The 13,926-nt window shown below is 47.4% G+C and overlaps 2 protein-coding genes across 2 annotated transcripts; both read left to right on the top strand.

Moving 5' to 3' along the window:
• Positions 1-689: 689 nt before the first annotated feature.
• LOC135398249 (uncharacterized) lies at positions 690-6,040 on the top strand. Its single transcript, XM_064629672.1, has 5 exons — positions 690-775; positions 2,089-2,224; positions 2,717-2,862; positions 3,699-3,831; positions 5,629-6,040. Exons 1-5 carry the CDS (start codon positions 730-732, stop codon positions 5,873-5,875), a joined length of 708 nt encoding a protein of 235 aa, XP_064485742.1. The 5' UTR covers positions 690-729; the 3' UTR covers positions 5,876-6,040.
• A 1,952-nt stretch (positions 6,041-7,992) lies between these two features.
• LOC135398247 (uncharacterized) lies at positions 7,993-13,571 on the top strand. Its single transcript, XM_064629671.1, has 5 exons — positions 7,993-8,218; positions 11,639-11,774; positions 11,885-12,030; positions 12,342-12,474; positions 12,538-13,571. The coding sequence occupies exons 1-5, from the start codon at positions 8,173-8,175 to the stop codon at positions 12,788-12,790; spliced, it is 714 nt and encodes a 237-aa protein (XP_064485741.1). The 5' UTR covers positions 7,993-8,172; the 3' UTR covers positions 12,791-13,571.
• The last annotated feature ends 355 nt before the right edge of the window (positions 13,572-13,926 follow it).

The following is a 13,926-nucleotide window of genomic DNA, read 5'->3' as shown; positions in this document are numbered from 1 at the left end:
AAAAGTAATTCGGGGCTTCACGCTGCGAGAGAACTATGATCATGAACGACGTTAGTGTTCTTTAACACGCACCGAATCTGATTTCGCGCAGGGTCTGTCACGAAACTGTCGTCATGCATGGTGGCCCTTCAAAACAACCGCGTGTTGAATTGAAAATTTCCCCCTATAATAATCGAAATCCGAAATAATCGAACAGTTTAAAAAGTATTCATCTTTTTTAAAACGTACTGCTTTCAAGGGCTGTGAGGGTCGCCGCGAAGGCTACTTTTATGTCTTCTCGCTACCGGACAACTGCCATTCCAATATATAATGCCCGATATGATATTTTATCGCGTGATGACCTTGATATCCGGCTTTCCTTGACGAAGGTGCATATATACGTTTTTGGCGTTAACTTCAGGCCTCACAAAGTTGCATTAGCGCATCGTTGACGTTCGGCTTTCGTTCAAGGCCAAGTTGAACGCAGTCTATCTCAGGATGACGCCTTTGCCGAAAGCCGCTGAACCCTTCCAGCAAAAGGAGAGCAAACGCCTATTGGTGTTTTCGTTTACTGTGGGGTGCCATTAATAAACATTATTGGAGTTTTTTCTTCGGGAAGGATCTTGGAGAAAGGAGGTTTGCATCACGTGATTCTCGAGATCCCCGCACGAGGAAGGAAGAACCGCTAGGATTTAAGCGTTGGACGTTGAGCGAAGAAAAGCTCAGGTACACTCGTGAAAGTGGCAGAACATGAGGAATTTGGTGTTTTTATTGGTTGTCCTGGTCTATGGCACAGGTAAGCGTCAAAGCCAAAGTGCATTTATTACATTCGATAAATATGTTGTTTATCGTGGACCAACCACGGCAGTTTCATGACATGGCTCTGGGATTTGTCACGAACGACGTGTTCTGGGAGCGGGAGGGTATATATCCGTATGACTAAGTACTTCCTCGTCATCTTCGAATAATGTAACCGCAATTCGTACTGTAGTTGGTCAATGCTGAAATTGAATTAACACGAACCAATAAATTTCGTATGCGCGAGTATATGCCTTGTCCTGTAGCACATACGTTCCGAGGTTAAATTTTTACACCGTACAGAAGCGTGCTTTGTAAAACACTTTCTAAATCATCGCGTACCCTGCTAGAAGCTCAATTTGAAATTTGCATATTCTGCAGTAAACGCCATTTGATGCCGGGGAGGGGGGGGGGGGGTATTCCGTTTTAAACACTGTTTCATATTGGTGTTTTTTCGACACCTCTTTCACCACCATTATTACACACTCCAGTTGAGCCTAAAGCGCGTGCTTGTTTACACCCGTTTTACACACGAAAGGTGTAAAAAAAAAAAAAAACGATTGCTGTGCGTTTACAGTATTGGTATGATATCCACCGGTGCAAATATGTCGCGACTTAGTCACAGTTGGCGACGGATAGGAGCAGATAATCAGGAGATACAATTTTCGAGATCATTTCCTATACTCTGAAGCTAAAAGAATATAAAGATCAAAATAGAAGAACATGCAGAAGATGTCTCAAGAATGTACGAAGAATCATAGAATGTCAATCTGGTTGTTTTCTTCCCACCCCGTCCCCCAGTCCTTCCTGCTGTCCTCTCTACATCTGTTCACGTCTATATATACGCTGCTCATAGCCACAATTGCTTCGCGGCGCTAACACCAAATTAAAAAAAAAGTCGTTTTATTCACGCAAACACTCCCTAAGCAGAGCAATATCTCGAAAGCGTGGGTGCAAAAATTGCAGATGTGCGCTCGATATTGCCGTTGTATGCCGCCGCACGGCGCAGGCAGTGACGTGGAAAGTGCCAGTAATTTTACGCACCCGAATTCCTAGTGCACTTGCCTTGTGCACTAGTGGCTTGGCTGAGCAGGCGCACCTTACCTTTCTTTTTAAATTATTGGACGCTCCCCCCCGCGCGCGCAAGTGCACTGTGCCTAATTCACATTCGGTTGACGGGCTATATTTGATGCCGATCTTGGATCGAACACACGGCTACAGCTTCAGCCCTTTGCACACGTCCCTTTGGACGCCCTGGGATTGGATTGGATTATGTGGTATCTGACAGGATATAACGTGTTTTTGCTCTAGGCCTGTGCCTCTGTCAGATAAAGCGCGAGCCAGGATGCGAAATTGAACGTATTCGCACCTGCGGGATGGACTTCGTCCCCTACTACACCAACTCCCATTTACCGGAAACACGGGAAGAGTACGCCGAGAAATGCAAGTGAGTATGGAAAGAACTTCGGCCTAACCAATCGAGCACAGAATAGGCTTGCGGAACGGATAATTCACACGAGCGACATTCCCCGCAGAAGCGGAAGACGCGAAAAACGTCATAGCTTTCTGAGCACGAGCACTCAACGTCCAGTGTTCACGTGCACTGCTAACCGTGGGGAATATCCTGCAACACAGTCACAAGATATTCTGTAGCAGACGACAGGAAAGACGCTGACGGTGTCGTCTGCGAAGTGTCGTCTGCTAAGTGCGCAGTATATACGCCACTCCCGCTATTCCGTACCGTGTGAATGCTCACATAAGACCGGACGGAACTTCGTCTCTGTGAGCAGTGTTTTTGCTTTTCCTTCCACTGGAATCTTCCGTGAGGATGTCGTTCGTGTGAATACACAGTTACGTTTGTATCTGGGTTCATATTTGAAGCGTAAACTATTGCACGCTCATCAAGCAACTTTGAGCTAATCCTCACATCCACGTGCAGGTTGTACATCCACCAAGTGAATTGCGCTGAAAATTACACGCTACATTGCATCGACGGTATCCCCCGCGCGGTGGCGCTACTGGGGCTGAGGGCAGCGTTGGCAGACCACGAAGAAAGTTGCAACCATACTTCGCCCAAATACAAAGGTGAATACTGTTCGACACCGAATATGCGATCGACATTTATCGGCGTTTGGACCAGCACGCATGCAGGGGCGGGTTCAGACGCATGTCATGTTGAATGAATTGGACATTTCGCTGCAGTAGCAAAGAACAGAGCATGATCTTACTGGGATATGAGTTCCATCACGATATGACGTTTGTGGGAAACTTGGGACCTCTGTGTAAGAAATAGATTCTATGTTTTATTCGTTATGCATTTCACTTCATACCCATTTGTGGGCACCCGTAAGAAAGGCATAACCCAAGTAGGCATACAGTATGTATGAAAGTGCCCTGCATCACATAGAAATATACCACGTGGTGTGCCGTGATTATGATGCTACTATAATAATCATTACATACTCCGTAACCATATATATAGCGCATGGCGACGTGTATTCATGCGAACGTCTCTAATCTCGTATCGCAACCAGGATCTTTGTGGTTATTTGACAGAAGAAACCCCTTTGACACAACAAGAAGCCACACTTGCACATTTAATTTAATGCACAGCCAATTTAATGCACAGAAGAAAGTCCACACACAAATTATGATACGGGGCCTCAATGGGTAGCAGCGTACATCTCCTTGGCTTGCCAGGTTGCAAAAGATGTTGCCAACCGTTCTTTCGGCTGCAAACCTGGACAATTATATACAGACAGATGCAACGTTAAACGGCGGTAAGTGTTTCCCACGGAGAATTGCGCACAAAATTGCAAACAATGAAGTATGAGAAAGAAAGAAAGGAAAGGACAAGGGGGAAAACCATCGGGCATGACGTCAACACGGAGAAAAAGTATTAACTTTCGCTGCTTTTCCAGTGTATATCGAAAACGTATCGTGCTTCAACAAGGCTGGCTCTCGGTTGCATCATTGCATCAACCATGCATTCGCTTCTCTTCAGACAGCCATTGACAAAGCACCAGAGAGGGAGAAAGTGAACTATGCCTGTTGGTGAGTATACACTGAACCAAGTTCAGTTGACGGGAACGTCTTGGCCGTCATTGTCTGCTGTGCATGCTACCATTACACCACGCTGACATGGCCCTCTCGTCAACGTTACCAGCACCTCGTCCAGACCAGTGTTGTACTTGCTACCCGAAAAAGGTAGCGTAATACCGATACGCGCTACCTGGGCAAAAAGTAAAGAAATCCCGATATCGGTACGGGTTTCTAAAAGTAGCGGAATACCGCTGCGGTTACGCATAAAATGTAACACGGTACTTAATGTGCTACTTTTTAGGAAAGAAAAAGTTACGTGAAAGGCTCGCTGGTAACGCGGTCGTTAAGAGGACGAACATCGCACGACAGTTTTTGGAGGTTACACGTATAGGTCCTCAAGGCTATAATTTGGAAAACAATTTTTACAGATTTACTAAAAGCCACTTTGGTCGATACCTGCGTATCTTTTTCTCTTCCCTTAAAACAAATAAATCACAAAGCAAGCCTATCGCTAAAACGTTCTACAGCTTTGTTACAAAAAGAACTTGCCCAGAACGAGAAGTTAGTAAATATAGCTCGATGTGCTTTTTAAAATTGGACGTTGACTTCCTTGGCTCACAGATGAGCTTTTTCACCGGGGCGCATTGTAGACATCTGAGCACCACGTCACCGCTTTGTTTCGCCTCCTTATCCGCAAAGACGCTTGCTGTAGCAGGCCATGGTTTCTCCATCGCAGCGGTCACTCAACCGCAACGTTCATCCAGCTAATCATATTGGGTGCAATGTCATGTGGCTAGCGTACCTAATAACCCTGCGTTAAACGTAGCATCTCGATGACTAGCTAGCGGTGTCCTTTCCCCGATGTCCGGGTTCGATATGGCGGACACTGTGCCTCCGCTGTGACAGCGTTATGTTGACGCTAGAGTTAGCGGAGTTCGAGAAACTGTTAGCAACGTGCGGTGCTCCTTGGTATCTAATCCGACCCAGACCGCGATTTTCCCCCACGTTATTCTCCACGAGTCCCCCGCGTGAAGGCTAACCGCGACGTTTATTTAAAATCCCTAACATCCGGCCTTCTGGGCCTCTAATGAAATGACGTCCGTACGACGTTAGTAGTCTCATTGCTATCGTGGATGCTAAGAGACTTTGCGCTACCTTGTTTTCTAAATATACTGGGAGAGTTCTGTGGGAAAAATGGTAAAGATGCTGAATGGCGACCATTATAGGTTAATATGAAAGCCCCCAGGGGGCTTAATCGCTTCATCGTCGTTACGGTCGTTACAAGCTAACGAGTGGCGGGAAATTTAAAAAGGTGGGCACGTGATAAAACACGTGCACGGCCAGTGGCGTATCTACAGCTACCTGCGCCCATGGCAACATGGTTAACATGATGTCCTTGGGGATGCGTTTTCATGTGGTCCGCAATAGGTTTCACACTACAACCTCTCTAATGGCGGGTGCTTTAGATCATTTATGAATGTGCCAGGTTGAGTGCCCGACCTGGCACATTCACACCCGACCACATAATGGCGCCCCTGTTCACCTGGCGCCCATGGCACCTGTCCACACCTGCCACACCCTAGATACGCCACTGTGCACGGCGCTCTTCGCGCGGTACGTGAAGGTCGTGGTACACGTCACGCGCAATGTGTCACGTGCCCACCTTTTTGAATTTCCCGCCACTTAAGTCCCCTGCTGTTTTGTCGTCGTGAGGTTCCTTCGCATACTTGCTCCTATTTTCATCTCTCCCTCTGTGCTCCTTCTTGTTTCTTGTTAGTTTATATATATATTGTGCATCTATCACCGCAGCCACTACTTCGACCTACAAGACTGCTTTACGGACGCCCTGAAGCACAAGTGCGACAGGCCTGACGTACTGGACTTTTTCACGGAGATCATGGACCACGTGTTTGGCGACCTGTTAGTGTTAGCTTGTGGCCCGTATCAACGCGGATCTCAGGAGTGCAAGTCGATTCCTCCACTGCCGATAAGTGACGTACATGGCCTTGTCAACATCGTCGAGCCGCTGGCGGCCCTCGTCCAGTCGTTTGGTTGATCGTGGTTCCGTGTGGGTCGCATCCGCCGGGATTTGAACAAAGCCGCGGCATCTTTCCGTGTAATATAGAAGGACTTGGTGTGCGGAAACGGTGACATCCGAAGTTCCGTTTTTAGCGCCGTATTGTGGACGTGACGAGTTAATAAATGTTCGGTTTCGTTTTTACTCTCAGTGCTCCAGACGTACGTTAAATTGTGCCTCTGTTCAGAAGTTGCGTTTAAAATGTGCGATCGTGTACCATGACTACGACGTGCAGACGTGATGGTGGTGGTGGTGGTGGTGAAAGGGTTTGCCGTTGTCGGCCTCACGTATGTGGGCAACGTCACGACTGACGCCCTGGGGAAATGTGCGTCCTGGGCCGACTTCTAGGGGAACTGTGCCGACATATGTCTGAAAGCGTGTGAGGAAAACCCAGGAAAAACCCCAGACAGCACAGGCGGCACCGGGATTCGAACCCGGGTACCTCCCAGTCTCGACATGACATGGCACTCTCATGGCACTCTCAGAGAGAAAATGAACTGTTTTTAGTCCTCTCGGGGGAACTAGCATTGCTAGACGCATTAGGTCTCCTTTCGGGGGGGGGGGGGGGGGGGAGGTCAGCCAAACGGAACGTCGGCTTGCTATTCCGCAAAGAAAAAAGAAAAATAAATGAAAGAAGAATAAAATAAATAAAAAGGAAGAGGGAAAAAAAAGAATTAGGAAATAAAGGATAAACTAACAAACGGCGAAAGAAGAATGAGATGGATTACAGAAGCAGATGACTTTAAAAGAAAAGCATGAGGTTAACGCTTTGAGGATGAGAGCGGGGCACTGAAGAATGAGATTGCACGACCGGAGTTACCAGGCCGTTCATAAGACTTGAATCGCTCAAGAATGTCAAAACTGCTTTGGTCACATACAGCTGTGTGTGTGATGTCGTACTGGGTCGAGCAGAGTGGCCAGAGAAAAGTCTGTGCACCGCAGCTCGAGTAGGCGTCGTCCGAGCGTGGCTCGAGGAGTGTCGAATCTGCGACACTCGAGGAGAAGATGTTTGGGACGAAGTACGCAAACACGCTTTCGTGTTTTAAGCCTATACTCGCCGTGAAGAGCAGTAAATTCGGGATGAGATGACTAAAATGGTGGAGCAGTAATTGCAGTATAAATGAATAAAAGCTGTAATTGGTCGACAGTTTGATTGATTTTGTCGTAGGGTGTAGCGGTAACTGTATAGCGTCCCTGATGATCACCGTTTTGCGCCCCGAAACCGGAACTATTGCAGTTTCCAGGAACTGCATGCAGCTTCCTGAAGCCTTGCAAATATTTTTCTGATTATCTCGGTGGCCTTTGATGAACGACTGCTCTTTCACAAGCAGTTCATGTCGTGTTCACGACCTACTACATTATAGCGACCGTGTCAAAATCGGCAACCCCTATGGTGAGCCCGTCCGCACGATCCGCTAGGGGCGCTACGCATCGGCCCGCGAGATCTACGTCGTGATTGGACAATGGAAATTTGAATTTGAACGCGCAGACGCGGACGTACGACTACCGTTGCAGACGACAGCAACAGCTCCTATGAAAACACGTAGAATGATGATGATGATAATCAACTTTAGAAAGAAGCATTGCCCTCTTGTACAAAAATACTAAGGTAAGCTGAAGTAGACAGTATTGCAGTAATTGAGGAAGCAATAACCAGGCCGACGAGTACCGCCACCGCTATAGCTTCCAAATGCGGCGCTGGAAAGGGTGCCTATATGTCATGGTCGTTATAATATAGTATGTCACATCTGATTAGAGAAATTGACGTTCCGCGTTTAGCCGCACGTCTTCCTTACATAGCAACTGTCCTTTTAAATGATGTTCCGCCGCATCAGATATCACGGCACAGATTATTTTCCGCGTTTCTGGACTGATGCCAGGCATAGGACGGCGAATGTCACAGCTGGTAAAGCTGTATAGAGCCAGGCTTACGTCGAAAATGCATGTCCGAATATCATTACTGCGATCGTAAGGCCATACAGCTCGATCCCGTATGTTTGCTATACTTCCACTCCATATTGCTTATTACAGTCTATTACATAAGCAATATATATATATGTATTAGAGCGTACATTGCAGAAATACTTGTACCGCGATGTGACCTTACGATCGGAGCTACGATATTCGGACATCCATCTTCGAGGCAGTATTTTGTCTCAAGGTAAGCCTGTTTGTGGAGAGGGGGAGCACGTGGTTGTTTACTCATAACATACGGAACAAGATAAATATCGCCTGCAAGCGCAGTGTAATGGGATCCAGAATTAAACTGAGGCGACATGAGGTACTCTGTGGTCTACTTGCTACTTTTGGCTTATGGCGCAGGTAAGTAGGTTACGCTTCACGCCTTTAGGGACGGTGCGTTGCGGGAATACACTCGCGAAGATCATCTGACGCCATCAGATCATCTGAGGTCATCAGCTGCAGATCTCAGTGTATAGCTTTGAGGTTACGAAGCGTAAGAGTAATAGGGAATTTAACAGATCAGGAGGTCACGGTTGCGCGTGGTGGCACATTTTGTTATCACTGGCTGGCTCCCTGGTGGTCCCTAGACCGACTTCATGAGGAACTGTGCAATATTCATCTCGAAGCTGTTGTGAAAAACTCGGGTTACAGCAGCATTCACGCGGGAAGCTGCTAGCCGAACATATTCTGAAGAGGAAGTCAGTGTTTATGCCCAAGCTGAGGTCGGCCAAGTCGGATTAATCCTGCTTCAGTCTAGTTAAAATGACATTGTGCAGTGCCTAGCATGACAGCTCCTTGTACTGCTTGTCGTGCTTGAGATATGAGGCATGCAACTCTTTGGTATTTTCTACTTTCCAACTCACCATTCTGACAGGAGACGCGTGTTGGAGAAAGGCCACGCGGTGGGTCGTCTCAGCTGGGCGGCAATGTGTTCGAAATAGGCACCACGAGGTTCGCTGAAGCAGAATGATGCTGATATTTCGAACAGAGGTTGTTCTTTTACTGTAATGACGTGTTGAGGAAGCGTAGGGCATATGGTAGGTCAACTCTTGCGTTCTCGGGAGAACCTAACCACTGGCACCTTCTCGTCAGCGCGGGAGTTGACCCTCAGTGTTATTCGGTTATCTAACCCATATATCTCTCGACCATTTAAATAGACTGCCATTGATTAGGACTGCGCCTAGTAAAATAACAGTCTGTGTTCGAAATATCGGCTCCCTTCCTCTTCCCTTAAATCTCCCCAACGGTTTGCTGGATTTCTTTAACTTTTCTGCGGTAATTATCAATCGTTCGTGAGGAGGACTTAGGATGTCGTTGTCTGGCGTGTGGTAGCTACGGCTGTCAGTCTGGACAGGCTGTGGAGTCTGGAGTAGTTGCAGAATTCCGTTACAGTATTGGTATTTTTAGAGCTCTTCAGTTTCGAAAGGAACCATATCAAGTCCGTCGGCATACGATATAATAATTGGTAACCACTGGTAACAACTGGTGACCACACTCGGAAGCGAAGCAAGCAGCCCCGAATGACAGTCACACCGAGGCTGGGAAAGGATCCGGCTCCAAATCATTGCACCGGCCTCTCTGGACATTTTCCCTCAGTTATCCTCAGATGCCGTAATGCAAATGTCGAATAGTTCCCCGTGAAGTAGGCCCCAGGCGGCCACGTAACGTACCACCATATTGGGAGACAGATATCGCTCTGCAAAAAAGTGGAACCAACCGAACAAAATGAAATAGGCAAAGAGAAAGAAGACGAAGAAGAAGAAGAAGACACAAAATCTTATGGCGAAATTTATTCTTTGCCTTAGAGATAGATCTGAAGCACACACGCATTAATTAAAATTACGCACGATTAAAATACGCGCTAAAAAGGTCCAGGTTCAGCCATCTTGGTTGGGCTACCTCATCTTACCCATTCATGGGTGCGATCCCCCTACCGTTAGACGCGGGAACTTTTGCCTGCTGCGTTTCCGCCCTGGGCCGGTTCGCCCCTCTTTAGACAACCTGGTGGTCCACGACTCCTCGTAGCCCTCCATGTCGACGTCCATCTTAGTGCGGACACCCAATCAACATGGGCAAGGATGAAACAGTGACCCCAGCCTCAGGTTGTCCACTGGACCTGGCCTCCCAGGTAGCTGGATTACAGGATCCTGTAATCCAGTAACCAACGTAACCCTGTAACCTGTAATCCCCTGTAAACCCTGTAAACCCTGTAATCCTGTAACCAACGGCCGGGAGTTGTGGCGTGCTCGAGCACGCCACAACTCCCGGCCGTTGGTTCGTAACCCACTTTGGGTATTTGAAGCACGCGATGCTTCGATGATGTGCAAAGCAGAATCCGAGCATTGACCTCTGTGATACGTGCTTTGATGCATCGGCGTACATTTCGCTACTCGGTGCATAGATGGCGGCACCAGACCAGATTCTTCGTTATTTCTTAAAAAAAAGGAAAAAAAAAAACGCTTTCTCATACTTTCGGTAACGATGTGATGTGTGTATTGTAAATTACAAGCGAACACGGGCATGTCCCTCCAGGGGAGGAGGGGGGGGAGGAGGAGGAGGATATATTTATCAGAACAAAGGAAAAAAAAGGGGGAAAGGTCATCCAAACGGGAAGCCGGCTTGCTATTCCGCAAAAAAAAAAGAAAAAGAGACATACATAAAAGAAGAATAAAATAAATAAAAAGAAAATAATTTGGAAATAAAGGAACAACGGTGAAATCATGGAGGAAAGAAACACAGGAGCGGCCGTTTCGAGCAGATTTCCGTGGGAACCCTCTGGCGGTCGCTCCTGTCAAAACCGCCATTCCTTCCTGTCCGCCACGTGATCCTCTCTAAAGTTTCGATTTGGCAACGCTTTGTTGCTCGCGCTGCTTTTCGTGCTTTTATGCTCTTCCAAAGTCATTTACTCTTAAAATGTGAACATCGCTGCAAAAACAACGTAGTGTTAACGTATTCCTACCGCTGTTGCGGCTGTGGTTCAACAGAAAACAGCTCTGCCACGGGAATACGTTTCATTCGTAAGCACGTACTTGTCTGGTTGTTTCGTACCCCTGTCTGTAAGAGAGTCATCTTGAATCGTTCCTTTGCAAGCTGTGGCTGTGCTACAGCTAGATTCAATTGATTTGCTTCATCGTTGTACAAATTTCATTACTGGCAAGCAACAAACACACAAAACGTGGCCACGTCGCCATGCAAACATCGCTGCCACGAATGATGTTTCTAGTCCTACGTGGTTGTCCTGCAGACGCTGACCGGTCTTGTAGTAGAAGGGTAAACCAAGAGTAAACCTCCGAACACACACAAATAAAGCTGGACGTGCGGCGTTCATCACAATGCACATATCTGAACTGCAAGACAATCACGACTCCCGTCGTCTGCTGTGACAGCTGGCCTGCGCATGCTCTTGGGGGTCACGTGAGCGGTCACATGGTAGACAGGAGCATCCCAGAAAGCATTGCGAAGCTGGCACGCTCGTCCCGATGGCAAAAAGTTGGAAGGGCCGCTCCTGTGTTTCCTTCCTCCATGGGTGAAATAAAGATGCGTTAGATTAAAGACAAAGATGGCAAAAAATGACTAACCAACGGTGACAGAAGGATGAGATAGATTACAGAAAAAGGTTACTTAAAAAAACACACATGAGGTTAATGCCTTGAGGGTGAGAGTGGTGTACTAAAGTATGATCACTCCAGGCATTCACAAGGCATCCTCCAGACACGCGTTTGCATGCATTTGCCGCACTACGGTCGCCACTACAATTAAAATACCCAATATTTCATTTAGGTATCCTTGTGTCCACGGTAACGAGTGGTCCAGGATGCTCAGATAAGGACATCCGATCGTGCGGAATGGATTTCATCCCATTTTATAACGCGACGCGTTTGGCAGAAGACGCAGCAGGCCTTGAAGCTCAATGCAAGTGAGGAGAAATTACATCAAGTTCTTTATTCATTCGCTTGCTATACGTCGAATTAGAAGTAGCATTCAGTTTTACTGACACTTTTAAGCATCAGTTCCTCGGGCTTCCAGGTTGTATATCACGCAAGTTTCCTGCGCGGAGAATTTCACGCGTCGTTGCCTGCAGGGATTTCCTCGTGCGGTGGCGCTCTTGGGACTTCAAGCAGCGTTGGCAGACTACGAAGAAGGTTGCAACGCCACCTCTGCCAAATATAAAGGTAAAACAACACGTCATCTGGCAACACTGTATCACACATTTTCCGCAGCCGCGGAAGCAGCGCTGATCATTAAAATTCGTTCATGTAATATATAAGTACTCTTTGGACGACAAATATAGCCAAGCAGATTATCGACCAATGCCGAGCATAGCGGTATCTGTTTCACAGGTGGATTTCTGAATGCAACCATCCCGCAAAAGAGTACCATTCACAGCCTTGAAGGCACGAACACAGTTTGCGCATTCATCAGTTCAGAAGGGGCTAATCTGGGGGTCTGCTGTTCTTTCGACGGAACTAACATATGCTTGCAGTTTACATCGAGAATATACCCTGCATCAACAAGGCTGGTCCAAGACTACACCAGTGCATCAACAGTGCATTCGATATATTCCAAACGGCCACAGAGAAGGCTCCGGAGAAACGAAAGATTGGTTATGCCTGCTGGTGAGTGCTCCACAAAGTCATTCTGCTCAAGCGCTCCGTCTGACGTGAAAATTACTTCTACAGTTACTACTACGAGCTGCAGGACTGCTTCCGAGACGCTCTGAGAGACAAGTGCAACAGACCGCAAGTGCTGAATTTCTTCACCGAAATCATGGATCATGTATTCGGTGACATGCTTCAGCTTGGGTGTGGACGGTACAGGCGCGGTTCGTCCGGTTGTAAAACAATTCCTCCGCTGCCGCGCAACAGGGACCTGTCTTTGGGAGCAGTGAACATCGTCGAAACCATCAAGGATGTTGTTAATTCTCTTGGCTAATTTACCTTGGCGTCTAAAGTCTTGCTTGACGCTCGCCGCGAGATAGGCGATCTCCACTAGCAACCCTGGTGCTACTCGAATTTTTGGGCTTGACTGGATGAATTATGAGACTTAGGCAATCGCTGGACCGGTGCACCGGGCAAGGCTGCTACAAGGGTACACTATGATAACTGTTAATGTTAAGAATGAAACGAGGGTATTCCATTTTGTATTCTCCCGATTGATTGGCACAAGGCAAAGAGAAAGACGACGACGATGACGACGGCGGCATAATAATGGCATCGACGAAACGTATTCATGGATGTATAGTGAGCTATAATGGATGCCAGGGACCTCGCGTGTTTTTCAATTTGCACCAAGGTGTACTAAAAGGTCTAGGTTCAGCCTTGTTGGCTGGGCTGCCTCATGTTACCCATTCACGGGTGCGGTCCCACAACTCCTGGACGCGGGAACTTCTACCTGCTGCGTTTCCGCCCTGGGCCGGTTCGCCCCTCCTTAGACAACCTGGGGGTCCTGGACTCCTCCGGGACCTCCATGTTGACGTCCACCTTAGTGCGGACACCCGATCAACATGGGCAGGCACGAGACATGGACCCCAACCTCAGGTTGTCCTCTAGACCTGGCCTCCGAGTAGCTGGATTACAGGAGCACGCCACAACTCCCAGCCGCTATTGCACCAGCTATTTCAGATATTTGAGGGATACATTTCGTATTTAATGTTCGCTAAGATTAACGTTATGTACCACACATGTAAATGCTGCATTAAAGGCGCATTTCGTTTCCACAATCCGTCTTGATTGTTTAGAGTTTGTAGTGTTTTGTTTTCGCCAGCTCTGGGAGCTGTGGCAATTCTTGTTGACTACCCTGGAATTGCTTGGATTTGACTAATTTTTTTAAAATTACGATGCAGGTAATCTCAGAACCCGTGTCCCGCGTACATCTGGACCGCCGTATGTATGCAGTATTTGAAGTGTCACTGTTCATCTATGAACATGTTTATGCACTCTGCCTGAAATGTGTAGCGGCTTTATTAGTGGAGCAAAGTGATTGCAGGCTGTTACGGTATATTCGTGGAATGGTTAATACATTTGTGTTGTCCAATCCCTAAAAGGGCCTAACGGTCCGTTAGAGCAGTG

Source organism: Ornithodoros turicata, chromosome 6 (genome assembly GCF_037126465.1).
Source record: "Ornithodoros turicata isolate Travis chromosome 6, ASM3712646v1, whole genome shotgun sequence".
Classification (NCBI taxonomy): Eukaryota; Metazoa; Arthropoda; class Arachnida; order Ixodida; family Argasidae; genus Ornithodoros; species Ornithodoros turicata.
This window is presented reverse-complemented; position numbering and strand designations above follow the sequence as displayed.